The sequence below is a fragment of the Morchella sextelata genome (genome assembly GCF_020137385.1).
Source record: "Morchella sextelata strain SCLS chromosome Unknown scls_18, whole genome shotgun sequence".
NCBI lineage: Eukaryota > Fungi > Ascomycota > Pezizomycetes > Pezizales > Morchellaceae > Morchella > Morchella sextelata.
In genome coordinates, this window is record NW_025408633.1 from 1,252,415 (window position 1) to 1,280,414 (window position 28,000).

Here is a 28,000-nt window from a genome sequence, read left to right on the forward strand (position 1 = left end):
CCCACACCATCCCTATCAATCTACGCCTCATTATCAAGAAAGCTCCATACGTATTTCAGTTGATTGCATGTACCATTCTCTAGTCTCGGACGCTTATCCTCGAAACTCATTCACCACCACCACCACCACCACCAAAATAAGCTTTCCGTCCCTCCCGGCAGCGCCCGAACCCTAACCCATTCTATGATCCACATGAGCAGCTGTATGATGTGCTCTACTCGTACCTACTTCATGCACCTATATCACAGCTCCAGAGTACATATGTACTCACATCTCACTGAAATCGATGTTCCTGATGTCGCGCAGGGATCATAACCGAGGGAAAGGGGCAAGCTGTTTGGGGGGGAGGGTGGTACCTGAAGTGAGTCACACATTGAATTAGCCACGAGAAAAAAAGATGAGATGAAAAGTCGTCATGGGCTTGAAGGGCTGTGTAGATACATGTACTGTCGTTCACGGGGTATTGGCGGATACTGGTGTTGACGGATTGCAGGCAAAACTTGGCTTGGCTGTCTCTTTTTTGGCCTGTCCGTCAACACCCAGTGTCCGCCAATACCCCGTGAACGACAGTACCGCAAAAACTCGAATAATTCGTTATCTCCGCCCAGGGATTATCTCTCGAGTGATTGGTTGGGTGACATCGATCTTCATCAGGTGTTTCCCATAGAAGTAACTTTGATCTCACGGAGCTAACGAATTATTCGAGTTTTTGCGGTACTCTCGTTCAGATATGTATGTAGAGCGAAATGGGATTTGAGAATTTAAGGGGAGGGCGGGGGAATATCATGTGAGACCGCGTGAACGTGACTGTACAGGTGTGTGTAACAAGCCTCACGCGGAAACTTAAGTTGAATTCTTGGTTTTGAGCCTGACCACCACCACCCTCATTATTCATTTATTGCCGTTTATCACAAGGCATGCAATAAAATAAAACAAAACAAGTATGCAGGAAGGCAGGTATCAGTACCGCAAACCTAGCCGCGGTGGTCAGCACACAACTGCCCATGGGCAGATAAAGAAAAAAAAATTCCAATATTAAGATAACAAAGTAACCAGCACTTACACTTTTCCCCTCCTCCATCTCTTCCTTTCTTCCCCGTCCGATCTTTTTTGCGTGCTTCATCAAAGCTCCAACCAGATAAAAGAACAAAGATGTGCACGTCACTCTTCTCTCTCCTACATACACTCACCAGCTTCATATGCGGCGCCCCCGCCCGGCCACCAATGCGCCGTTACGCATCCGACATCAGTGCCCCCCGAAGGCTAGAGGAGGACGATGCCGGGTATGTGGCGGACTCGTCTTCGTCGTCGTCCGAGTACGGGGACGGCGAGGAGAGGCCGCTGCTGAGGAGGGAGACTGAGTGGTGGGCTAGCGCAGCGCCGAGTGCGAATGCTAGTGTTGAGACTGTGGTGGCCGTGGGAAAGGTGAAAGAGGGGGGTGCACCAGTTGCGGGGTCGTCGGGGGGGTTGTGGGCATAGGGCGGTTGGTTTGGGAGTTACTGAAGGTATATCCTGAAGAGTGTTTTTCTTGATCCGGGGTGGAGGTTAACTTGAGGCGTAGTGGTCTTATTTGGCCTATCGATCGACGGCTCGGTTTCCACATTCACATTGTTAGCTATGGGCGCTTCGGGGATTGGTTTAATTTGGGTTTGATTTGGTCTTGTAGACTGTATGTACCAGTACAGCGGAGGGCGGCGGACGGCGCTTAGGTTTCCATCTGTTTGTTTGAGCTATATATTCTCCTTGTACAGGCGTTGAATCAGTGACTTTGCATAGATGGCTATATAATATAGGTAGAGCTTGGACTCACGTGGTGCCATTTATTTCTTTCTTTGTTCGTTCAGCGGCACATGCCGGAGTGAGACTGCCAGAGTGATGGGCTGTGACTGAGACTGAGATTTGTTATGGAGTGATGTGGCATGATGTGTGTTGGTTGGCTGCGATGCACGCTCTATTCCGGATTACTATGTAGACGGTTTCCTCTTACTTCGTCGCTTTCTCGGGCGAGAGTAGGGTCGCGGGGTTGCTAGCCTTGGCCGAGCTGCGTGTGTTGCCGATGCTCGATGCTGGTGAACGTACTTCCTAATGGCCCAGTCGAGCTTGAAATGTTCTAAATAACAAGTGATTGATATTGCGCCCAGCTTCGGCCGCCTAGTCGATAGTTATCGATAGGCTTTAAAAGGGAATAGGGGACGGGGCATCGATAGGGGAGCTCTTGAGGATTACTAACAGATGAGATCGAGGACCTTAAGTAGATGGCCATGGACAGGTTATGTAACGAACACTTCGATCCCAAGGACTCAAAACTCCTACTTTCCATTACCTTGAGTTCAAGTGCGGCCAGAGGATATATACCCAAAGCCTGCCAACACCAATTGCCAAGAATTCGAGTTTCTTGATTGTCTCGGCTCATCCAGTCAGCGAGATCACACCACCTCCGAGAGCTAGCCACCCGTCGTTTCTCGTAGCCATCGGCCGAGGATAGCAAGATGTAGCTACATGTACTTACATAGCTATAAACACCATGCGTGCGCACCACCGAGACCATATCAGCCACCGCATTAAAACGGGAAAGGGGTATCATACTGACCATATTGTCAGGTCCCGAACAGTCCAGCAGCGACTGACCACACGGAATTCACACCATCACGCTCCACAGACAGCTATAAACTGGAGTTAGGAAGATCTTAAGATTGACGACGATTAAATTAACGGATGGTCCGCCGGAGCCGAAATCGAAAGACTAAGAAGCATCTGTGAATGCAGCGGTAAAATGGAAAGTCTGCGAGTGTGGCTTCAAGGAGATCTTACTCTGAGCTTTAACTGTACCAGCTACTGTGTACATGTATGTATACGTTTTTTGTATAATGAAACCAATACCACGGTGGTCAGTAACCAAAGGTACACGGATGTACGTCTCTTTAGACCACCTTATATTCAACACGCGGCACTCGCAGCACCCCGGACCATACGGGACACCGCCTCTAGCTCGGTCCCCAAGACCGTGCGGCCCGAGGAGTATCCCGAACTTTCCCGTCATCAGCCCGTCTCGTCCAGCTGCTAGCAGTTGTACACCGGCATACGTACCGGCCAGAGACATCGAACCTACCCACAAAAGACCACCAAAATTAGTAAGGCGACTCATAGCCCCTAGCCCGAGCCCTTTCCGAAGATATATCATCAGTTCGACCATCAAGTAAAGTCTGTATAATAAAAAGAAAAACCCCCACCCAATCAGTATTTTGTGTTCAGTCATAGAGTGATGAGAGTTATGCATCCCGCTAGCTCTGCCATACACCAGCACCATATCGCCTGGTGAGTACTACATTGGGTGATCATGTGGGAATCCCAGGTACTGAACTCACCCTTCCATTTTGGTGAATCTTTTGGCCCGTCGTACTCTACAGTCATGAACAATCACTCGATTTTGAAAACTCTACAGGTGGACAGAACGCAATCCTCTTATTTATCTAACGGATACATGTACTCAAGCACCGTCCCTTATTTATTCCCCAACTGCCCCCTTTCCTCCCAAAACCCAAATCCTCCCGGTTTGATGGAATCAGTCCGGGAGTTCACCTCCAGTAACCCCGAGCCTGATCGAACCGCATCCGACAGAAATTCCCCAACCTCTAGGTAGTAATGATCTCCAAGTATTATATTAGCACATAAAGTCGACAATAACCTACATCCTGGGTAATCGACCTACCAGTTTCGACTCTGGACTTCAAACACCACATATCATATCAGGACATGTGCTGGTAACTTGGGGGCGAGGCCTCGCTGCCGGGCGAGGTTTGAGCATGCCCGGGATTGTAGGAGATGAACTCCTGGATTGGCTCTATGAAGCTGGGAGGATAAGTTTCGGGAGGTTAGATATGGCCTGGGGATTAGTGAAGGGGAGTGGACGGGGACGGCTGGTGGATGTTTATAAATGATCATTCTTTACTGATCGACCGCTCTGGTTTGTTTGCTTCTTGGCTTGAATTCGTCTGTTTGGCTTGCCCTACTGCTGTTACCCGTATAATATAATGTTGGTTTGAATTTTCGCGCATTGCAGCTACCCATGCAATCGATTGTCATAGCCTCCGGGCTTCACATAATTAATGAATTATCAATCAATCATACCCGTGCAATCGACCATTCCTTTTTTTAAGCTTATAAGATTTAAACTCACTGCCCAGTGTTTTGCACCAATTTTCACCGTGGGTAGAAGACCCTTCGCCCTAGTTTGCTCAATATGATTCACCAAAAGAGCGTTACGTATACAGGATACTAGGAAGTTCAAAGTTGTCAATGCTACTGTATAGGGTTAGGGTTACGATGGCACATGTGCTTCAGAACACAAAGAAGGACACCAGAGAATGGAAGCGAGCACAAGTCACGACGTGTCCATACATGTATTTACACATGATGTATGTAGGTACTGTACCTACATAGACTACGTACAATCAAGTCTAGGCCCACTTACTCTACAGAACCCCATTCTCCTTCTCCTGCTTGCTCCCATCCATCACAATTGCATCTTCGATCAGGATTGAGCCAATCCATCCGTCTACCGCACCCTCTCTCAGTATTCAACCACGGTTTAGCCCGATGCTAAAGTCAAGAATCATAGTAAATCCGAAACATCCGTGACCCCGCGCCATGCGTGCACCCCACGAGCTGCACATCTTCCAGGGATATGTAGCATGACAACCGGTTAGATATCGATTGGTAGCCGCGGCCAGGGCCCCATCCATACGGAACTTCATCGGTAGAATAGAACACTCTACGGGATTATCGTTCATGTATGTCTATTCTACATAGCGATACATGATACAAATCTGGCACTCTCAAATTACTTATTTCTTGCTACAAGTACATAGTACATGACCACACCTATCACGATACCTATGCCGCAGTATAGCCTCCATCAACTGCCCAATCAACTGCGGTAACGAACTTGGCTTTTTCAGAGCTCAAGAACGCAATTACCTCGCCGACTTCCTCCGGCTTCCCTACTCGCCCCAGTGCAGATCTTTCCATACGCTTGTTTACCCGCTCTGCCACCTCGGCGTTTCCACTGTTTGAGGGCGTCTCGATGAACGCTGGGCACACTGCGTTGACCCGAATTCCGTCGGGACCGTGCTCAAAGGCTAAATCGAACTGCTATCAGAACAGGCTCTGGTTGGAGCGGATGTGACAATATGACATACCTGCGCTCTTTGTAAGCCCGACGACGGCATGTTTTGACGGCACGTAGGCAGATGCATATGGAGCGAGCGCTCGCAGCCCGCCAATAGAGGAGATGTTGACGATGGAGAGGTTTGCAGGGTAGTTGTTGGTCGGTTTGGCCTTGAGCATAGCACTGATCTCGGCGCGCTGGGAGAAAAATACGCCCCGGGCGTTGATGTTCATGGTGCGTTCCCATTCCTGTGTGGAGAGGTTTCCGAGATTTGTTTCCGAGTGTTTTGGAATCCCGCCGGCCTAGACGGCGTTATTGAGTGAAGACTGATACATGAAAGACGCATTGTAGGGCAATCAATACCTGATCCGTAAAACTCACACCGGCCGAATTGACAGCATAACTGAGTGACTCGAACACACCCAGTGCCTGCTTGACCATTGCGTTTACACTCTCTTCATTGGAAACATCAACATGGATTGCGATTGCTCTATAGGCTGGGTTTGTGGCGTATTTTTTTGATTCCTCGGCTGCAGTAGTTGCGGTTTCGAGATTTATGTCTGCGAATGCTACGCCGGCGGAACCTTCGCGGGCGAATATTTTACCGGTGGCACTGCCGATTCCACCACCTATTCAGGAAGAATCATGTGAGTATAACACTAGCGGGTTGGGGTGAAGCTCAATGAATGAGATGAGGTCAAATTACCTCCACCGGTGATTAAAGCATAGCCTGGAAGCGACATTGATATGATGTTGAGGGGAAATTTCTGAGACTGTGTGATTTTGTGGGATATTTGCACACGAATAATCGATCACGACATTTGACCTGGGATGGGATGCGAAACCTGGCCACCTTCTTATATTATAATAGCGGGGACCGTTATCATATCAAACCCAATTTACTCCCCACCATCCCATCACATTGTCCCGCGGATTGTTTTCAAGATCGGTGCAGAATAAACAGGTTGAAGAAAGTACCTGTCATATATATCGCTTAAATGATTGGTGGTACATACCTAAGTACATAATCCCCCCGAGGGAGATCTACACGTCCTGAGGGTGTCGGACAAAGAATTTATCCTGCAGAATCAATTCATATCATGCCCGCCCTCTGGAAATAGTCAGAGGGCGGGGCCGGGGATGATAGGTCTCATCTGTTTTAAACAAGTCGTTTAAATGTTTCCGTAGGTAATTGATTGATTACTTCATTAATTGTATGTAGTTTCCGTAGATAAGAGTGTCTGTACTCGCAATTTCACAGCGTTTCCGGACGCAACTGCTATTGCATACACAGAAAAAACCCGCCAAGGCTATCTTTTGTATGGCATGCAATAGTGGTCGCGTCCGGAAACGTCAAAAAACTACGAGTAAGTACTCTAATATATTGATCTGCACCTCCAAGCCATAAGCACACTTTAACTTTTGCGTCCCTGTTTCTCGATGATCCAATCATTGGCAGGGTTTCTATAACCGAAGAGAAAATTTCAGCCGGTCAAGATAGGGCTTATCCTCAAGCTGTGCGTTATTGTCGTCGATTATTACCAACCCAACCAAAGTGACATACAACTAACCAGCTTTTGAAGAAAGGTCTGTGCGCTGGTAGAACAGTCGGAAATAAATACATACTCGAGTGTTGTACATATGGACCTTGCTTTTTGCAACTCTCATGTCACTAAACGGGGAGATGTGTAGTTGATGCTCGGGGGTAGAGTACTGAGGACTTTAACTTACGTATCCGTCAGTGAGTACAGACATGTACCAGCGCCTATGTAGATTACAACCTCCAGAATGAATTGGACTTTGCGGAGCGCAGTGCCTACTTGTGCACACTCAGTGCTCTAAAGCAGCAACTCGATAATTATCACACATACACTGCATGCTCTATCGCGATTTCGTAACAATGTTTCAAACAAATACCACCTGCCATGCATTGCAGCACACATCGTCTTCGTTGCAACACCACCACCCCAACGCTACACGACATAGCCAGCGAGTGTCTGAGAGAAAAAGAAAACAGGGTTCAAACGCCTATCTACACTACCTATGAAGTAATCAATCAATCAATCAATATCTACACTGCCTGCCCGAACGAGGGCACCGAGTGATACACCATGACCAGCTGTTGTCTATCTACCTAACCGTTTCCGTACCCGGGCCCCCTAACAAGCTTTCCTGTCTTGGCCCGCAATTGAGACATCTCTCCCAACCGAACCACCGTCATAAGCGCTGTAAAGTAGCTGGGGGGAAGTAATTAGTGTAGGGCAGAGACCAAACCTAACAATCTAGACCTTCCACGTTCTAGAACGCCTCCCGCCCCCGGCGCGGCCCCTATATATTCGGGCCGGGGGGGTTCAAAAATGCTTTGACCAGATTGCGAGGAGAAGAGACGAGAGGGATTGGGGGGGGGGGGGGCGCCTTTAATTCGCAAGCGCAAGGCTCCCTTCCCGGGCGCGTGAGAGAGGTCTCGGATGGTGTGCAGTGGTCCCGTCATTGCGGTTTTGCTTTTGTGCGGTGAATGGGGGTGGTTATTGTGGCCAATGGCGGCGGCTGGCTTGGCTGGCTGGCTGGCTTGGAGGGAGAGGGAGTGTTTGGGGGGTGTATCATGTGGTATCACTCGCGCGTGAGGGTTGGGGGAATATGTCTGGTGGAAGGATCCAGAGTGACTGACTGATCGACTAGCTGCGTTTACCGCGGGTGAGAGATGTCACGCGTTACTAGAGCTATCCAAGTCACGTCGTGGGCAAACAAACACTACTACGTGACGCGTGACACGAGGGAACCAACGACTGTCCTCTTCCTCCTCCGAGACACTATCTATCCAGGAGGATCTCGCTGATCGGTTGGATCATCCATCTCGATCACATTCCACACAACAGGATCTGCACTGGACCCGCGCCGCGCATTGTGGCCTCGGGACCAGAGTTCTACAAAGAAGATGGTGAAGGCGAAGGTATGGTACTTACACTACAAGTACCCTCACCCCCTTATCTCTCGTTTCACCGGGTGAACAAACGGTAGCATGATGATTGGGTTTGCATGGACCCGAGAGGATCGAAGGGATGGAGTAGCCATAGGCCCACCCACCCTCCCCCTTTCGAGAGGTTTGCTGTCCTCATGTCCTCCTGTCCCTAATCTCCCAAAAAGCACACCGGGGCTCCCGCAGGTTAGCATTCCCCGTTCCGGCACTTCGGTTCGAAACCTGTTGCCGGAGATATCATACTCCGATATCTTCTTCTGCTCTACCCCCCCAGCCAGCCCACAACAACCCCTGGCAGAGGAGAAGGAGGAGGCCAAAAACCCGTTGCAGTTGATCACGACCCACTAGTCGTGGTGCTAGGGGAGCGAGGAGAGGAAGGATGGAGGCAGAGGCCGGAGATGTTCCCTTCCCTTCGGCTTCCCACCACGTAGAGTGGACGCTATACAGTAGGGCACTCTAGCCAGGTCGGTGAGCCGGGTTGTTGATGGGGTGTGGGAGGTACCGGCAGTTTTTTTTCTTCTTCTTCCTACTTACTCGAGCTACAGTGCCGTATTTTATCGTGTCTTTTTTTATTTGAAGATTTTTGCTTTTTTTCTCTCTCTTTTTTTTTTGACTGGCTGACTGGCTGGCTGGCTGTCTACTCTATCGGGATGTATGTGGTATCTACCCGCCCGCAATATCGTGGGTACAGGAAGGGAGATACGGTACAGGTACAGGAACAGGTAAGGTAAGGTAAGGTAGGCAACATTTCCGCCGTTCCACAGCCAGCCCGGCTGGTAGGTATGGGAATACAAGTGAGGTTCCCTCCTGCGGCAGAAGACGACATCCAGCCAAACAGAAAGGGACAAACAGAAGTAATCTTGTCTTGTCCATGTTCAATTTCCCGTAAACCTCCTACTCCTCTTGTCCCTCCTTCCCAGCTCTCTCTCTATCACTCCATCTCTCCCTCCCCCAACCGAACGGATGCACCGAATGCATCCACTCAACTGGCCTGGCCTGCTCTGGCCTGGCGGGCGGGACGCATCCGGCCCACGGCCCCAACCATGATGACGCCGACCGCGGCTCTCCGTTGACCCTGGTCTTACGATCGGCGGGGCTGCTGTTCTTTTTTTCTTTCTCTTTGCCTTTCTTTCCTTTTTTTTTATATTTTATATTTTTTTTTTTGTTTGGACTGGCTGGGCGGGCTGCTTATCATGGCATTCCCGAAGAGAGGAGAGGAAGAGAGGGAAACACGTGTGTATGTGTGTGTGTGTGTGTAATGTGTTTTTTCGATTTGATTTGACGTGGTGGATAGAGATTATTTTTATTTTTTTATTTTTTTATTTATTTTTTTATTTATTTTCTGACTCGTTGATGATGATGAGAAAGAGAGAGAGCGTGCCAGGCTGTCATTGGCGGGCGCGCGGCGTCGCCTCGGGGAGCTACTTTTACCTTGCTGACAGAGGGAAGTCCAAAAAAATGTGACAACGAAACGAAACGCGGAAGTAACGGTCGGCCCGGCGATTCCGAGATTCCGATGGGTGGTGATGTGGTTGATGGTGGTGAATCAGAGTGATCACTGACGCTGGGCGAGAGAAGGTCGGATCGAACCACGAAATGATCAATTACGCACGCACGTGAGGGATCCAGTTGGTCTGGTCGGTCAGTCAAGAAGATGATCTAGAGCGAAGAGAAGAGGAAAGGAAGGTCGTCAGTCAGTCAGTCTGGCTGGCGTCCCCGACGTCAACGTCGTCGGTAGGTTCCTTTCACTTACACTTATTTTCGCTTTTCCTTGGTTACTCTGATTTGCTCTGCGTGCGCGCGCGCATTACGAATTCGATGTTCTTGCTTACGAGATCTTACGATTTTCTTGTCACTTGTCACTTGTCACTTGTGTCCGCCATCCACTTCCCTCCACTCTCCCCACTCCACTCTCCACTCCCACTCCACTCCCACTCCTCGCCTTCTTCCCGTGCACCTCGGGAATGGGAAACATGAAAAATGCAAATAGCCGGTCCGGGAAATTCGGTGTGGTGCTTTGCTTGCTTGCTTTCTTGCTTTGCTGGGGAGGAGGGAGGGGGGGTGAATGACTGAACTGACCAGTCGCCGGCAGAGTTCTTCAGGCTTGGGAAGGTTTCCTTCCCTTCACCCCTCCCTTCCACTTCCACTTCCCTTCCCTTGTGCGACGACGACGATGTCGATGTTCGCTGCCCGGCAACTATCATCCCGATGGGTACATGTAGCAGCACAGAAACAGCCATAATGCGTGTCGGTGTTTCCATCGTGATCGCATTCCGCCCTGCTCTGCTTCTGCTATGCCCTCTCCCCTTGCTCTGCTCAGCCTTTTTTTTGTTCGGCCCCCCTTCTTCTTCGGAGATAGAAAACATTGTTTTTTCCTTTCTTTTTTATGTCCATTTTTGTTTTGCGTCTGTAGTCGCAAGAACGTAGATACGCATACCCACATCCACCCACCAGTGGAGCATGAGTGAGTGAGTGTGTGAGACCCCCCCGGCCGCCGGTTTGGGGAGTGGGTTTCGTTTCCATCATGCCGGCTCTTTTCGCTCGCTCGCTCGCTCGCAAGCAAGAACGCAGCAACCCGGCCGGGGCGCGCGCGTCCGTTAGTGTCGTGGTAGTGGTTGTTCATGAACCCGGTGAGGCAAAACAAATGGGAACGGAGGAGATGCCGCCGGGCGGTGGAAGTGGAGGGGGGGGGGGGGTAAAGTATTGTATGCAGGTTATGGCTGTCTCTCTGGGGGGAGAAAATAGATTTTTTTGTGCGCCTTGAGCCCTCGGGTAGAGGGGAAAATGTGGTTTTTAATCAATTTAATTTCACCTCCCCCCCGTCAGTGCTGGTATGGGGATGTGCCTTCCTTGTATAATATATTGTAGCTTATGGAGGAGGGAGGAGGAGGAGGGGTTCTACTCTACAGGAGATCCCGAGGTGAGGTGACGGTGTGCGGTGGGTTAGTTTCATTCCGGGGGCTTGTCCAAGGCCCCCAGGCCAGCTACGCAAGGCAACCCGCAAGAGCGAGCGAAGAGCGAGAATCGCTCCGGCGCATATCATTCCACCTCTCACCCCCACCCTACCGGTGGGAGGGATTATGATAGATACCTGTTTTTTTTTTTACCATGTTCTACGGTTTCTATATACAGAGTTGCCACATACATATTACGAGGAATGTAGATGCACGGAGTATAGTACATACGGGAAACAAACAGGACAGGACGGGGATTCCGGCGCGGTTTGCTTCCCGCCGCGCAGACGGGCGCCCGCGTGGGAATGAGTGAGGGTGGGAAATAAATAGATACGTCCTGGACTAGGTAGATGAATAGGGAGCACAAATGGATCATATCTCGTATATATCCTCAAGGGCGGCGGCAGCAGAAGTATGTACTGTAGGTATCGTGGTACCGTATGTAGGTAGGTAAAAGTACCTCTACAAGTTGATAATCCGCCCCCCCCCCCCCCCCCCCCTTCCCTCACTCACTCCTCGGTAGTGAGGGCCAAGGCTTGTTCCGTCGACCGGCACGCAGTTCCCTTCCACTGCTTTCCCGTCCGCCCGCTCCGGGGTGGTCCCAATTAGTTTGTTTCTCCGAGTGGAGGTTGTGGTGGTGGGGGTATGAGGAAGGAAGGAAGGAAAGGAAGGAAGGGGTTGTTGAGTGGCAGTGAGTGAGTAAGTGAAGTGATGAGTGAATGAAGGGTTGAGGTGGAAAGGGCTGTCTTGCTGGCTGGGTTACGTTGAGAGGTAGGAGGAGGAGGATATAGCCGATGCTGGCAACCGAGAATGGTGTGAGCCGAAATGCCGAAGCTTAGGGATTGGTAGGCACAGTACCGAGGGAGGGAAGGGAAGGGAAGGGAAGGGAAGGGAAGGGAAGGGAAGGGAAGGGAAGGGAAAGAATGGGGGGTACATACCAGCGATACAGGGCGGGAATGGAAGGTGATATCTAGCAGAGAAATTTAAGGGGAGGGGGGGAGGGGTTAATTAGTAGATTCTACTTCTACTGATTTGTGATTTAATTGGGTTTTTGAAAAGTCGTTGGGTTCTTTTTGTTATTATTTTATTGTTATTCACTATTCACTATGAGTACAGTACCGAGATTTGTAGGTAGATTTCTTTGGGAAAGCCAAGAGACATCATGTTGGGAATTGAATGGGAGTCTGCATAAAGGAATGAACGAACTGAGTGAGTGAGTGACTGAGTGATCATGAGTGAGGCGAAAGGAAGACAAAAAAAAAAAAAAAAAAAAAAAAACAGGAACAAGAGAGGCAGCGGCAGCAGCAGCAGGAGCAATCGGAGGCAAGGGAAAGGCAGTAGGTATTAGAAAAACCTTACTTCGGAGTAAAGAGAGAGGACGCATGCTGCTGTATTCCCTACAGAAATGCTGGAAATAGCTCTGGGCACGCGTAACTCACTGCCGCTCACTGCCTCACTTACACTCAGGAAGGGAGGACGACTTCTCCGCGTAGCAACTTGCCGACCCCAAAACCGGAGGCGTCCTCCGTATGCGTCCGCCTGACCCTCTGGCCATAGCATAGCAACCACCGACTCTTCCTTCTCCGTGTCCCTTCCCTTTCTGCCTTTCCCTTTCCCTCAACTCCTACCTTACCTGCCTTCCCCGTCATCCGCCGCTCAACCCCAACAACCAACTCGCATCAACAACTACCACCACCACCCCCCCCCCCCCAAAACCATCAATCAACTGTCCTCCTCCTTCCCATCCATCAATCCATATCCATCCATCCATTCTTTCTCTCCCTCTCCCTCTCCCTCTCCCTCTTTCTTTCTTTCTTTCCTTCTTTTCTCTTACCTTTCGGAAAAGTCGACATCTACTGCTTCTGTCACCATTCTTTCATCAGGACATCTATTCTATATCAGATCGGTTGTCACTTGTCGTTCCCGACACTCCCCATCTATCCACCCATCATCACTCAGCACTCAGCACAACCCCCCGGCCCGACGCTGGAACCCGCCGAAAAAATAGATTCAAAGTCTGTTTCTCAAACGGGCGATCAGAAGGTATGGATTGTATCCCCCCCCCCCCCAAACTCATTCCCATTCCCTTCCCATTCCCTTCCTCCCCTTTATCTAACCACCCCCCCACCCACCCTTCCTTCCCATTCCCCCAATTCACCCCCATTTCTCAGGACTTACAGACTCTTGTAGATTCCCCCCACTACCGTACCACTGGAGACAGCAACAAAACCGCCATCGTGCGACCGAACCCCAAACATGCGGTCGTCGATAGCCTGCGTCCGGTGTCGTCGCTCGAAAGTGAAATGTGTCAACACTGGCCCAAACACCACGTGCCGTGCTTGCGAAGCAAGCAATAGGGAATGTACCTACCCTCCGCCGGTTGTCAGCGGCGCGCCTCGCGTCTCGTCTGGCACGGCGGCCGTCAGGACTAGCAACAGCGGCTCCGGTAGAGACATTGCGCCTGGTGGCGGTGGAGGGGCCGCGGCGCCGCACCATGGGACCCCCGGCGATCGCGCAGAGGCCCCAAAGAAGCCGAAGCCGAAGAAGCCTGCTCCTGCCGGCAACGTGGCACCAGGACCGGCGAGCTATCAGGGCGCGAAGGCGTTCAAGGATGCTCTGGACGCGCCAATTCTGACCCCTGCCATGTGGACCCAAGTTGTATGTTATGCTGTTGTTGCTGTTGCGGCTTTACCCGATTCTAGCTCTTTTTCTTGGTTGGAGAGTCTTGGTTGACCTTTTGTGTTTGATTTATTTTTAGTTTGAGGCGTTCCAATTGCACCACTCGCCCACGCTGCCGTTCCTGCACCCGCCGAGCTTTTTGTCGCGTCTCCGCGTTGCGACAGCGGGATCGGCGGCCACTAACGGCGGTGGCTCGACACCACCGGCGCCCGAAAAGCCTCATTCACCGCTGGTATTGTTGGGGCTGTTGACTTTGGCTGCTAGACATGTTCCGACGCTTGTCGCGTACCATGCGCCAGCGCTGACGACGCCGTCGGCGGTTTCGGACTTTTATGCGTCGGCGTTGAAGTACAGGCTCCACAACGATGACGACACGAGTCTCAACGCGCCGGGCGAAAAACGGAGCGCATTTGCGACGCCAACGCTGGAGAAGACTCAGGCGATCCTCATGTTGGCTGTGCATGAGTGGGGAATGTGTCGAGGGTCTGAGGCTTACGTGTGGCTCGGAATTGCCATTAGGATGGGAGGCGTCTTGGGACTTAGCTGGGATGACGTTCACGAAGATGAGCAGATGTGGGCGAACCCATTTATCACACTCTCATTGGCTGGGGGCAAGAACAGACGCGAAGCAAGCCCTTCCGCAAAGAGGAGAAAGTTGGACAACTATGCCAGGCCTTCTAGTGGTGGAAGCGGTACAGGAAGCATCAACAACAACAATCATGATAGTAAGGCTTCCGGCAAGGATTTTATCGAGAAGGAGGTGAGGAGACGGACGTTTTGGGCGCTTTTCATGCTTGATCGGTCTTTGAGCTCTGGTCGGTTCAGGCCGAGCGGAATCTCGCTCGCCGAAGCGTCGAGAGTGCAATTGCCCTGTGAGGAGAGAGGCTTTCTTTTTGGTGAGGGTGTGAGGACTGGGTTCTTGTCGGTTGACGGATATGACAAGACAGAGGAGAGGAATGGCGGGGACAGTAAGCGGTGGGAAGTGGGTGAAGATGAAGGTATTTTGGCTAGGGTTGTCAGGATCACTGAGATTTGGGGAAGGGTGCAGGATTGGGCCTGTGCTGGCGGAAGAAGGTATAGACCGATCCATCGATCCCCCCCACTCCTCTCTCAACAGCTGACATTTGATTAGACAAGAAAAATACCCTCCATGGTCGCCCCATTCTAAATTCTACCGGCTGTCACAGTTGCTTGATGGATTCCATTCGTCTCTTCCAAGGCATCTACACTTTTCCCCGCAAACACTTTCTGCGCACATGTCTTCGCGTACATCAAGTGCATATGCAGTTATGCACATTACTTACTTCCTCTGCCTCGTCATCATGCATCGGGAATATATCCCCTTCCTGCCGCTCCGTATCAATCGCCCACAGGGTCCTCTCGATCCACCAATATTCCTCGCGGATGACCCCGAGACCGACAGGGAAGGCCTTGAGCCCGGGACCACGGTCTCGGATTGGTGGGAGGAGTCCGCAAAGGAAATATTTAGATGTGCTCGCGGCATCATGCAGATTGTGAACGGTCTTGAAGAATGGAGCAGCTCCGTCGAGACTCCCGCCGTTGGATTTGCAGTCTATATGGTTGGTGTCTCGGGTGTCTATGCCTGGAGCTTCCCGTGGATGGACCAATCAGGATACATTACCGGCAGCATTCCGCATGAAGCCAGCGCCTCGGGCGACGACGAGGATGAAGATATGGAGGGAAGCCGTAGCAGCCGCAGTGCCGAAGGCACCGGTCTCGAGGCCCGGAAAGCCGTCGAACTGATCACAAAGATGAAGGGGATGTGGCGCATGGCTGAAGGCTGGTTCCTCACCTTGGGCCGCATGCGGAAGTACTTCCAAAATGTCCGCAGCGAGTATGTCCGCCTGCATGGTGACGGCGCCAACAGCGACGACGGTGCGCCGGAGAAGCCTGAAGCCGCGGTCGCCCGCAGACTCAAAGACGGTCTCGGTGGCGGCTACGAAGAGTATAAACGCTTCGAGCAGCTCTTCCATGACTTTACCGGTATATCCGACAGCGAGAACGCCACCGCCCGCGACTCATTCAACACACCACCCCCACATGCGCCTCAAAAGCGCTCCGCCCCTGAGACCGCCAACCACGACCCTGAAATCAAGCGCGAAGGCAGCACTGGTACCGTGACCAAACGCGAAGGTGACGTCGAAGCTCTCCTTCTCGCCGCCGAAGGTGCCAACAGCGCCCCAGGCGGCGATCGCTGGATGGCTGTCAACACGCCGCGCCAGCAGCAAGAGCAACAAGCCGCCGCTGCCGCAGCAGCAGCAGGGACAACAGCACCACGCCCCCAACAGCCAACATCATCACCTCACCGCCGACCAGAGCAGGGGCCAGCGCAGCCAGGTGCACAATCAGAAGGGTATCTGACAAGCCTAGCTAGCTATGCGGCAGACCAGCAGCCAATGCCGGCGCCAGCGCCAGCACCAGCACAGACCCCAAAGGAGGGAACTGAGCGCAAGCGGATGATGGAGCACGAGCAGCTACAGAGAGAGCTTGATAAAGGCGAACGATGTGGTGGCGGGGCCGAGGATCTGGCGGTTTTTGTGAATGGGAGAGGGATAGAGGATTGGGATGAGGGCAGCTGGATGGGGCGCATTTGGGAGAAATAGTCATTTTCTTCTAGGGTGAAGGGAATGTGCAGGAGGAGTATACGTGTATTATAGTATTGGTTTGGGATTGGGATAAGTTGTCATTCGATTGTTCTTGCCGTTGTTGTACGTATTACTTTCTATGGGGTTTTCTTCTTCTTTTTTCTCTTTCCTTTTTTGTTATTCTTAGTTCTAGTTTTATTCTATCCACTTCTTTTCTTTTCTTCTTCTTTCTTGGTTTCTTTTTGGGGCGATAGGGACTGGTCCTGGGGAGCGGGAGTGTTTGGGGAGAGTAGGATAAGATAAGAGGATACGATAAGACATGGAGATTCAAGCACAGAGTACAAGAGGAATGGCAAAGAATATTGTATTGGGCTATCATGCACACACGGGTATTTTTTTTTTACTTCCGTTTTTTTAAGAGTCAAAAATTTCTACTAACAAAAAAATTGTATTACTATCATTTTTACCCGTTTTATTTTTTTTCTTCTTTTTTCTTTACCGGTTGTGTGGTTTGGGGATCAGTGGATGGATGCCAGCGAGCGAGCGTGTCGGTTTCGGTCTTTTTTTTTTTTTTTTTTTTTTGTGGGTGATTCTGTTCAACGTAACTATTAGGGCCAAAGGGGCTGGGCTGGGTTTAAAAAAAATTATATATTTTACTCTATGATCATTGATTTATGAAGTTCGGCGCGTGAGGTTGAAAATGTGGTGGTTTTGATCATTGGCTCTTCGGTGTGTGTGTGGGGGGGGGGTCAATGATCGTTATTGCTGGGTATATGGGTTAGGTATGGAGCACTCACTGGTTGGGGATTGGGATTTTGGGATTTTGGGATTGTGGGATTTGGGATTTGAAGGATGAGGAGAAAGAGAGAGGGGGGGGAGGGGAGATGCTCAGTGATCCGGCCTCCCAACCATATTTCCCTTCTTTCTTTTTCTGTGTATACATGTATTTATATCCCCTCTCCTAGGCCTCTCTTCCTCCGCGTTCTTTCGGCCCGCCGGCGTATGTATGCAATACAACACAACACACACACCTAGAACACCGTACCGATACGCCCCTATCAAACCAACCAACCACCTCGCCATGATGACGATGCTTCTGTTGCTAATATTGGGGGATGTAGATACAGACGTGGTCCCCTTCGCGGATAGCTAGCCTAGTGTAGGTAGGTAGCTACGTACGTATAAGCGTGGCCACTCCATCGATCTATATCTATACCTATAGCGAGATCTATTTAAAGGGTCTTTACGGGCTCGAGCTATTTATATCCATGGCGACGTCCCTTATCCCCGTGGGGTGTGTGTGGGGGGGGGCGGCGGGGGGGGGGCGGGGGGCGGGGGCGAGGCGATTAATTACGGCCCGATCGATAGGATACACCTATAGCTAGGTGGGTGTAGGTGATGGCTGGCGCCGACGGGCCTAACCCTACACCGGCGCGGGGGGGGGGGGGCGAATCCCGGACCGGAGCTCCGAGCCGGTGATCACGGTGCCCGTTTATACTTAAGTAGCTCGCCGGCTTCGGTTGGGTTGGGTACGGTGTGGTGATGGAGACAGTGCGTCGGGTGGGCTCCAGTACCGGATCTGGCAGGATACCGCGGGGTTACGGTGGAGTGGTGGGATTCGGGTTTAGTTCGGGGGGTTCTTGCGCGGTTCCGTGCCCGTTTTTGGTACTCCTACGACTGCCACGCGAGTTCTGGATGGCAGAGGGTGTGGTGGGCTGGCCTGCCCGGTCAGAAGGTGTTCGGACAGGTCCAGCCCACTTGAATTTACCCCCGGACCGGGCCAGTCTAGTTAGTCCAGATAGCATTGGTCCGGACCACAATGGGCCTGGGCCCGCCGCCCGCCGCGGGGGGGGGGGGGGGGGGGTAGGGTTAAACAACCTTTTGTACGGGCCAAAAGAAACGCTAGGATCGGTCCAGACCATCTCGTCCGTGGCCTTGGTCCAGTGTATGGCGGATGAGGTGGTGCGCTTCGGGGTCCGGAGGCGAGAGGTTCTGGTAGTGGTGTGTGTATGTAATGGTTAGCACATATCGCCGTGGTGGGATTTGGGTATTCGCCACTCTGGGAAGGTGGTGTGGGTGGCAGGACGGGCTGGTCATGGGGTATCACTCGGTTTTTCATGGAGGCGGGGTGGGATTGGCCGATGGGCGGTGCTTGGTGGCCGGGGGGGGGGGGGCGGCGGCGGTAGTATACGCCTGGGGTTTGGTAATTTTGAGGCGGGATTGTGTTGAGGGTGCAGTGATTGGAGTGCTTAGGTCGCGGCTGGGTTACATGGAAGGAGTGGAGTGGAGTGTTGGGCAAATCGTAAAGGCATTTGTCTGGGCTAGTGTTTCCTAATCATACTACACTACGTATACTATATTAAGATCTCCAAACTTGTTCCAGAGATCCTCAATGGTGTACAACCCAATCAAAGTGGTAACAAACAATCCAACCTATTTGACACTGCACACACACCCAATCGACAATCCGGTAATCCCTACAAGTACTTCATTAAGCTTTGCTGTATTTGCTCTCACGGACACCGTCACCGTCTCAAAAGCGTTATCTACCACTACTACTATCAACCGATCTTCTGCTACCACATCTGTTGTCGGAACCGCATCTGGCTCTAAAGCTACGAGTACGAGCCTACCCGCTGCTATTCCAATACATGATGTATCGGTCGGGGCTTGAGAATATGTGGCCGGGGTGAGTGTTGCGGGAAAGACAGGGCCGGCTCGGGTCGGGCTGTTGCCTGGACGGGGGGACTCTCGGTATCTACGCCGGTTGGAGTAAGTTGGTGCGTAGATGACAACATGACTCCGCAGTGTCTTCTTACCCGCAGCTCCTCCCCACGTCTGCTTCACTTCAGGCCTTCAATGACGTCCATCCTTGTTGTCCCTTCCTATCCCGAGTATAACATGTCTCGACGTTCTCAGCAGACCAACAGCTTCTCCGCCTTCTGGTGGATCCCCCCCCCCCCCCCCCCCCCCCCCCCGGGGCCGTTGGTTAGCGGAGCCACATGATCTATCGCAGTACAGACAGCTCCTGGTGTACGTACTGGTGGTTTGTCGGCCCATCACATGCTCTTCAGTGTTTACAAGATGAAAATGTTTATGCTTCTCGGGGAGGCTCAAAGTCTATCTACGTCGGTATGTGGTTTTTTGGGGGGAGAGTGTTTCTCTGCTGCTGCTCAGTTGTAGTTTCCTCACGATAACTAAGAGCGCTGTTCTGGCTCTGTTGTAGCCCCGTGAGCATATACTTGGTTGTTATATGTTTCACTCTGTCGAGGAGCACAGGTACGTGTAACCCCTTGCATCGTCATCAGAGGTGCAACTCGCCAACACTCGCAGATATACAAACTATGTACGCACCAGCTGCGGCCGATCATCTACACCATGATTGGGAGGATCGACATTCCAAGATCTTGGGCCTGCATAGGGAGGCGGGGACATGTGTTGTGTGGAAGCATAGCCGCATTCGGCAGAACAATGCGTTAGAGAGAGAGCCGCTTCGGACCCACCCAGCTTCGGCATGATCAATACCCCGAGCTTGATTTGTCTTGAAGAAAGCGCAACATTTGCCCCGAGAAAAAAAAAAAAAAAAAACAGTGTTGGACGTACTGAAGCTACGGTGCCTTCGGAGCTCTGTGATCCGCGGTCGGTTGTCACGCAGCTCCGCCCACGGGTGCTCATCCGCGGAGCGGGGCGAATAACTCTGGATTGAGCGACTTACTTGGATATCGCAGCGCCTCTTTCGGGTTTCAGCACCCATCAAGGACCATGTGAGGGGCCTCCGAGGTATCTTATACTCGTATTTTCCTGACGTTTGTGGACGCGACTGATATTGCATGCCATACAAAAATACGCCAAGCTCATGATTTTGGGTGTATGCAATAATGACCCAGTTCAAAAACGTCAGAACGATACTAGTATATGTCGTACATGAACGGGTTAGACTCACCCGTCCGTTTTAACAGTTAGACCAGGGGTTCGCGGTGATGGGGCCTCTTATTGATCCGTGAACATCGAGCTGATCTCCCGCAATTAGAGAACATCATGCACAACGCGCGGAGGCCCGGCAGCGGTATCATATCATCTCATCTCACGTATGTTAATAGTGCATCCACGGTCGAGAAGCTTCGATAACCGAAACTAATCTATCAGCAGCAACTCGGACTGCATTGCGGTTGATCAATGTCGTCCTTGAGTCTAGGGCGCTAAATAAACTGCAACTAATATTCGTATCATGAATCATCACTCGATGCCAAGACACACTAGCGTCTGGCTTTATCGGATTTTTTTTTAATTGTATGTAGACCTTAGTTTATGATAATATCACACTGCCCCAGAACTTCCCAATCGCTTCCTCCGCCTCTCACAGCATAAACAAAAATAAAACAAAAACGGCTTTATCGGATCAGAGTTGTGGGGTAGGTGGTCACTGTCACATTTATCTTCAATTGGATCTGTAATCTCGGATCACTATTTGGAATCCCGATTGACTCTTCCCCACTCCACATGTCTTGGGGATTTACTTTTTTCTATAAGCCCCCCCTGGAAGTTGCACAGACGTGAATATGTCACACATGGACATAGGAATTAATAGTATCTATTTCCCCGTGGAGACTTGATGGCATGTATAGGTGGGCTTGGCGAAAGCTGGCCCTGGGAATCCCATTTTGGGACAACCCGATGAAGTGCTTGAGAAGAAGGAATAAACTGATAACTATTGCGAGTTGTCAAAAATAATGGGACGCAACAGGCTTCAACGTAACAATCTCCCAACCACGACCGACCGCAAAGAGACCACAAATAAGAGAAAAGATGATAAGAAATACTAGAGGCACAAAATATATTTTCATTCCGTGTTAGTTCGTTGGTGGTGGGGTTGGGTGGCCGTTGCGGTGTCCTGTTGCGTCCCATTATTTTTGACAACCCGCAATAGGTTCAGATGCTTCGTCGCGCCAGTACACGCGTCCGCACAGTGAGGATGTTCCCGATGAATTTCACATGGGCGAGTCGCTCTGGTTTATCATGGGGTAGTGCAAGGCGTATCAGCCTACAGATTGGAGAAGTCTCAAGGAAAGCAGAAAAAAAAAAACCTGGTTGAACTAGGTGTATTGGCTGAAATGGATACTATCAAATGGACACACACAAGAAAGCCACAAGGCGGGGTTCGGGCGACAAATGGTCATCCGAAAAGGCTATTTTACGTGTCGAGCTCTTATAAAAGCCCACGAATCTTCCATACAACCCTCTCAGCGGCCGCACTACTCATCAATTCACATTAAACAAGTATCATGATTAGACTCGCAGGAAACGCTCTCATCACTGGCGCGGGTACATCTTTTTTCACTGTCCTTTACCTTGGTTAGTCTTTTTATTAATCTGATATAGGACTGGGTATTGGTAGAGCTACAACTCTAGCATACGCCAAAGCCGGTGCCGCTGGAATCGCGATTGCAGATGTGAATATAGAAAGGCTCAAGGCTGTTGCAGCTGAGGCGAAGAAGATTGCCACGAACAAGAGCTTTGAGGTGGTTCCTGTGCACACAGACGTAACCAATGAGGAATCCGTTCGAAACATGGTTGAAACGACCGTCAAATCCCTGGGACGAATCGATTATGCATGTAACATTGCTGGAGTGCGTAAACCCCCTCCATATTATCTCATTATTAAGGAATAGCTTTCCCTCTAGGGCTTTACTCACACCCGCTTGTATGTATGTAGATGGCAGTCCAGAAGAACACCCTGGCCTGCAATGTAACAAAGGAAGAGTGGGACTTTACGAACAATGTAAACGTCAACGGAGTACTCTTCTGCCAGCGCGAAGAACTCAAAGCAATGATGAAGCAAGACCTAGAATCCTGGGAAGGCCGAGACGGGTTCCGGGGGTCGATCGTCAACATGTCCTCCGTGGCCGGGTTCTTTGCAGCCCACAGCGCAATCACTTACATAGCCGGCAAGCACGCCGTGATCGGGATGAGTAGAACCGCTGGTACGTACAACGCCCCCACCCCCCACCCCCCACCCCCCACAACTACCCACCCTTTATCTTTTGCTCATAGACACTCTGTATATAGCTCTCGATCATGCACCCGATGGCATCAGGGTCAACTCGGTCTGCCCGGGCCCCGTGGGAACGGAAATGCTCACCCGCATGAGCCCCACCGCGGACTTTCCGGGCTCGACAATGCAGAAGCGCATTGGCACGCCGGAGGAGATCGCGGATGTGGTGGTGTTTTTGGGCAGTCCGATGGCGAGCTATGTTACGGGTGCGTCGTGGATAGTGGATGGTGGGTATTGCGCGTTTTAAGGTTTGATGAGGCAGTTGGGGGGGGGGGGGAGTTCTGTGGTTCGGGAGGGCTTGGGTGCGTGGCTGGGTCGCGGGATATGTAGGCTTTGGTTTCTTCTCCGTCTCTGGGGGGTAGACAGAAATAAATGAAGGCTGCGTAAGGGAAAAGTGGTTGTGTGGTGTGTTGTAGCTGTAGTTGACTACTATTCATATAGTGTAGTGCATGGGTCTGCGGAACGCTATGTGTACGTTCCAGGCAAGTCTTGTTGGCCAAGCCAATGGTCCAATATAATACGACCCTGGCCCAGCTTACTCGAGGATTGGGCTCCCGTAACTACGTATATCCAAAGATCCCGATACCAGCCACAAGGTAGCATTATATGACGTGACCATACCTGCCATTATACGTTACATGTGGGATCGATACCCTCATCCTCACACTTATTTTGCTTTTAATCTACCTCGCCTTGTATTGAACGGTAGTTGTCCATGACGCTTAGTGCTAATGACAGTCCTGTAAAGCAAAGCCATTGTTAATTCGAGCTTTTAGACGTGTCAGGTATTATTAGGTATAAAAGAGGAACCATCGTTGCGTGTAGTGTAGGAGTACTAGCTGTGTAGAGGTTGGCCATGAGTGTTGTTTAAGTTGATGTTTAGATGAAACTGAGCTGCAGCTGACGAACACAGCAGGTAAGAAGATAGCAGTTAGGCAGACAGTGTTTAAACAATTAGTACATAGTTAACCGAGCAAAGTCCGTGTGTTGACCAATCGCTACCCACCACTAAGTAAAAAAATAAAGCAGTCTTCTACGCCCGCATATGAACGAAGCATGAAACTAACCACCAGGACATAAAACACCACGTCAAACCCGAGATTCGGAAACAAACCCATCCCACGTAGTGCGGTCCGCAGCTCAATCTGACTCGAGCTCTGGCTTGTTGAGGTCGGGAGAAGTCCTCATATCATCAATCTAGCCCAAGCCAGGCTTCGTAATGGGTCAGCCCTTTTTAGGTCAGCCCGGGTCGTATCCTGGGTAGCTGAGCCGGGTTCTCCATTTCCGAGAATAAGTTGGGCCACTAGGTAAATCGAGATATTCTACCAGGAAATCTCCAGTAAGTGCATAATTTCTATACCGGTCGTTTTTGCATAGGATTTTGTGTCGTGTGATATCTTGTTAATTCATTTATTATATGCGGTCCGAAGGCTATGAGAATGCCGCATTCTCTCGTGGAAATCGCTAATGCCTACAGGTTCTTTGACATCCGCGCCCTTTTGCGTCTTACCTGGGCTAAACGGAAGCCCGGGGAAAGGGTATTGAGTCGGTTGATTTGACGGGTCGGGCGGGCGGGTTTTTCGGATCCGGGTATACCCATTGAGTAGCCTGCTCCGAACGGCCATATGTATCCCATAATTTACCTCATCTTGTCCCTCAGCTCTCCCGGTGGTGTTCTGTGCAGTGCACTTAAGCTTGTTGGTAAGGATATCCCACATCCTCCGGCGCGAGCCGTTTTGTGAACCTTTGTTATAGCTCGAGCCGGCTTATCCTGGCGGAGCACGTTGAAATGTCCATGTCTGGCTGCCGGGAGTTGTCGGTGGTGGTTATGGTGATGCATAGCTAGTTGCCCTCCTGGGGAGATGAGGGTGGGGCTATATGTAGCATAGCATAGTGGCGGCCCCCCCCCGGGGGGGGGGGGGGGGTGGTGGTAGCGCGCGTCGTGGTCTTTTTATTTCTAAGCTGGCCCTGTATGGTTGCATGCGTTCATTTATGATGAGTAACCCTCAATAGTTTTGTTATTTATAGAAAGCACTACCTGGTGTCAGGGCATCTCGTTGAAGCCGATTCATTCCCCATCATCTGTGGTTAATTAAGGCTTCCACGCGCGCGCTGGCCCAATTGTGGTGGTGGTGGGTGTCACTATGCTGGCCCAAATCGGTGTGTGCGACGGTGGTGTGGGTGTCGAGTGCTTGTGCTTGGGGTACTCGGTGTTCGACGTTTGGTTTTGTGGCCGGAGTAGTATCTCTTGCTTGTCTGACATAGTCGCCACATGTGTTGGCCAGCGAGTCCTCAAACCCAAATATCCATCATGACCTCTGACTCAGTCAATGGGTCAATCACAAACTATCACTAACCACCCTATCCGTCACCACCCATGACTCGGTCTCCGATCCCCATCACCAGCGATGGCTCGGTTATGAAGTATTCGGATCACGAACCATCACCAACGCCTTCCCTCCTCATCACCACCTCTGACTCGGCCAGATCGGCAATCCAATCACGAACTATCACCCACCACCTTATCCACCCGTACCCCATCGCTGCAGATGACTCGTCCAGTCACCAACCCTCGCTTGGTACACTGGTCCACAAAATCATACAATCTCACTCAGCCGATGGTGCGTCATATGCCATCACCCGCACCCCAGTTTGTCAATCACTAAATATCACTCGTCATAAATTAGGATAGTGCCGAGTCGAGTGAGTTGTTGTGAGTCTGTCTGTTTGGGCTATGGGGTGCCACTCGGATGGCTTGTCAGCTCACGGTGTTGTTTGTGGCGGTTTATGGGTGTCTTTGCGGTAGTGCAGCGCTTCAGTAGCAGCAGATCCTAAGGCCTGCTCTGAGGGATGTGTCTCTGGAACGCGGGACTCCGAAAGATTCAGAGGTATTTTCGCCGTGCCGCTAGTTAGCGGGTAGGAGCGGATTTGATAGCTCTGGTGCTCGCAGTTAAGAACGAGTCTCGGTCGCTGCTCGTAATGGCCTGACTGTTCGTGGAGCACACAGGTTGTGTTCTGATACGCATGCTAACTAGCCATCTCTACGAGGTTGGGAAATACATTAGTAAATGTATCACTTTTTTGTATGGGGAAATGAATCAGTAAATGTGTAGGGAAAGGAATCTCCCTACACGTTTCCCACACCTTTCCTGGTTCATTTCCCGATACATTCCCCAAACTCGTAGGGTGTGCAATTGCCCGAACGCGGGAAGTCTTTCCCGCTCACTATGTTAGCTCTGGATAGCACGAAGAACACGTATATGGAACCTAATATACGCCTATCCAGCGGACCTCAAAGGAGTATAAACCCCCCCCCCCCCCCCCTTTTCTCGATTTGAGGAAAGTTCCCTTCTTCCCCGCTTCTTCACCGAGGTCCCGCTTATGTGTGTTTCAAACGGTGCATGTGGCTTCTGTTCATCTATGCGGGCAACATCTGATGATGTCTCGATGTACTCAGTAGCATATTGGGCTCTGATGTAGAATAGCACGAGGCGGCGGGTGTGCATAGGTCGAGAATGTGGGACATCTTATACGTTGGATGGAGACGTAACTTCTTGATGGGCAAAGAAATGCTGTGATGAGGGTGTGCGAGGTAGGAGGTAGGGAGGGTGTATTTTAAGGAGGGGTGATAAAACGTCGGTTAAGCATCAGTGTGGGAAAAATAAAGTTTACAGTGTTCCGGCTTGTGAAACAGTCTCTCCCGTCAGCTGGGTACATGTAACTACAATCATAGCGCCACCGGCTCGATCGAGCTTACCCACCCACCCTGTTCTTCGTCCTTACGTCTATAGGCTACATGCAGCCCGGTCACCTCTCAAATCGATGGATGCAGCAGTTAGGTTCCCGGAGTACTCTACACTCCGCTGCAGCTGGTGGATCATACCTCGTGTTCATCACCTGGAGACGAGGTTCTTCGGCGGTCGGATGGATGTAGCGACTACGCACCATGCATAGGGCCCTGGCCACGAATCAAAGAAGAATGACAGGCACCACGCACTCAGAAATACAGCGACTAACGTTATAACTCCAGCACCGACGCTGCTTCAACGCTTCACCCGCTCAGTCAAGGCTCCTGTTCCAGACCATAAAGCAGGAGGGACCTGTAAGGGGTTTGGGTGAGAGACCAGGATGCCGGAACTCAAACCGACAAAGCCACGAAGGGAGAGAAAGAGTTTTCGGCAGCTTTTACTTTAGACAGCTAATTGAAGTACGTGGGAATGGTAGAGCTGCTTCCGCATCGTTTACAACATGATCACACACACCTCCCACGCCAGCAGTAGAAGTGGGAGACATTGATACAAGTATCTACACTACTAACAACCCATCGCGTGTAAGATGCACAGATATCTCTACACCACGGCCTATCGATCTCTTCTGGTATCAAACTCTCATCCACCACGGAGCGCCAGCGCACCAGCATAACCAACGGCGGCTAATCCCCCGTCTATCACGAAAGAAGACCATCAGAAGAAAATCCAACAACATCCTCCCCATTCACCACCCAGCGCCAAGAAGGCCTCGCTAGTTCCGCCACCTATATCTTAGTTATCGGCCTAGCCAATCCGGAGGCAATGATCTATGCCGAAACAATGGTCATAGTGAATTCCTCGGAATGGTCATAATGGGATACTAGTTTTCATATCTTTTTAATTGATATTGGAGTGCGAGAAGACACGTCTCACACTATAATCCAAGAATTCAAGTTCAGAGGTCCGGAATCGTCAACAGCGGGTTGGTCGGAGGTACTATTCGAACCTCGGCATTGGGAAGTCAGATTTAAACATAGAATCCTCGGTATGCATCGCTGGCATTTCCGAACCTTAACTCTCAAAGCAGACTACTAGGCTACATGTATGCATCCATCTAGATCCAGGTTGAGGAGAAAAGAAAATGCAATGTTCCCGACAATCCCGAAGCGAACTGCCATTCACGATCCGGAGAGTACAAGAGGAAAAACAATGTTCAATGGAGACCACTGAACTTGGATATGGTTCCAGAGGGGGTCGAACCCTCGACCTTGGCGTTAACTCTCAACCCTGAGAGACGAACCCTGCAAGGAATGATATTAGCACCACGCGCTAACCAACTGAGCCATGGAACCGTGCTGCATTGCCACGCCTCACCCAAAATCACTCGGTTCTGGACCTGGAGCAAGAAGCGCCAATCTATCTCAGCGTTTGTGCCATTTTACGAAGGACGTCGCCCTTTATTGAATGGGGGTAGATGGATCGTTGTGTAAGTAATAACGTAGCCTCGCTGTCTACTATCAGTGTTTTCAAGTACCTGTTCGACTCAGCACTTAGCTCATTCAACTCGATGACCCTATTTAACTTGACGTTCCCGTTCAAGAGATTGGGTCCCGAAAACCGGAAGTCGCCGCTTAATGTTTAGGCCCTGTTCGGACGGGCGTGTTATTCAATACATCTGTGGTAAACTCGGTTGCATGGTAATAAAACCAAGTATTCGCCAAAGACGATGGAGTTGAGATATTGTTGGGTAGATCAGGCGTGAAGATACCTCCAGAGGCACCTGTTAAAACCATGGTATTTTGTGGCGTATTCATGG

General features: G+C 50.9%; 6 protein-coding genes across 6 annotated transcripts; 4 read left to right on the forward strand and 2 right to left on the reverse strand.

Moving 5' to 3' along the window:
- Positions 1-1,224: 1,224 nt before the first annotated feature.
- Positions 1,225-1,479, forward strand: H6S33_004840 (uncharacterized protein; the record flags this gene model as incomplete). The annotated part of the gene is made up of 1 exon (XM_044836204.1): positions 1,225-1,479. One exon carries the CDS (start codon positions 1,225-1,227, stop codon positions 1,477-1,479), a length of 255 nt encoding a protein of 84 aa, XP_044690813.1.
- A 226-nt stretch (positions 1,480-1,705) lies between these two features.
- H6S33_004841 (uncharacterized protein) lies at positions 1,706-2,593 on the reverse strand (the record flags this gene model as incomplete). Its single annotated transcript, XM_044836205.1, has 7 exons — positions 1,706-1,742; positions 1,811-1,892; positions 1,988-2,151; positions 2,231-2,246; positions 2,301-2,309; positions 2,356-2,394; positions 2,587-2,593. 7 exons carry the CDS (start codon positions 2,591-2,593, stop codon positions 1,706-1,708), a joined length of 354 nt encoding a protein of 117 aa, XP_044690814.1.
- Positions 2,594-4,893: 2,300 nt separating this feature from the next.
- Positions 4,894-5,910, reverse strand: H6S33_004842 (uncharacterized protein; the record flags this gene model as incomplete). The annotated part of the gene is made up of 4 exons (XM_044836206.1): positions 4,894-5,138; positions 5,199-5,469; positions 5,531-5,796; positions 5,874-5,910. The coding sequence occupies 4 exons, from the start codon at positions 5,908-5,910 to the stop codon at positions 4,894-4,896; spliced, it is 819 nt and encodes a 272-aa protein (XP_044690815.1).
- A 7,444-nt stretch (positions 5,911-13,354) lies between these two features.
- Positions 13,355-16,401, forward strand: H6S33_004843 (uncharacterized protein; the record flags this gene model as incomplete). Its single annotated transcript, XM_044836207.1, has 3 exons — positions 13,355-13,756; positions 13,857-14,851; positions 14,910-16,401. 3 exons carry the CDS (start codon positions 13,355-13,357, stop codon positions 16,399-16,401), a joined length of 2,889 nt encoding a protein of 962 aa, XP_044690816.1.
- A 5,264-nt stretch (positions 16,402-21,665) lies between these two features.
- Positions 21,666-22,682, forward strand: H6S33_004844 (uncharacterized protein; the record flags this gene model as incomplete). The annotated part of the gene is made up of 4 exons (XM_044836208.1): positions 21,666-21,705; positions 21,763-22,010; positions 22,097-22,364; positions 22,450-22,682. The coding sequence occupies 4 exons, from the start codon at positions 21,666-21,668 to the stop codon at positions 22,680-22,682; spliced, it is 789 nt and encodes a 262-aa protein (XP_044690817.1).
- A 2,130-nt stretch (positions 22,683-24,812) lies between these two features.
- H6S33_004845 (uncharacterized protein) lies at positions 24,813-25,127 on the forward strand (the record flags this gene model as incomplete). The annotated part of the gene is made up of 2 exons (XM_044836209.1): positions 24,813-25,056; positions 25,123-25,127. 2 exons carry the CDS (start codon positions 24,813-24,815, stop codon positions 25,125-25,127), a joined length of 249 nt encoding a protein of 82 aa, XP_044690818.1.
- Positions 25,128-28,000: the final 2,873 nt, after the last annotated feature.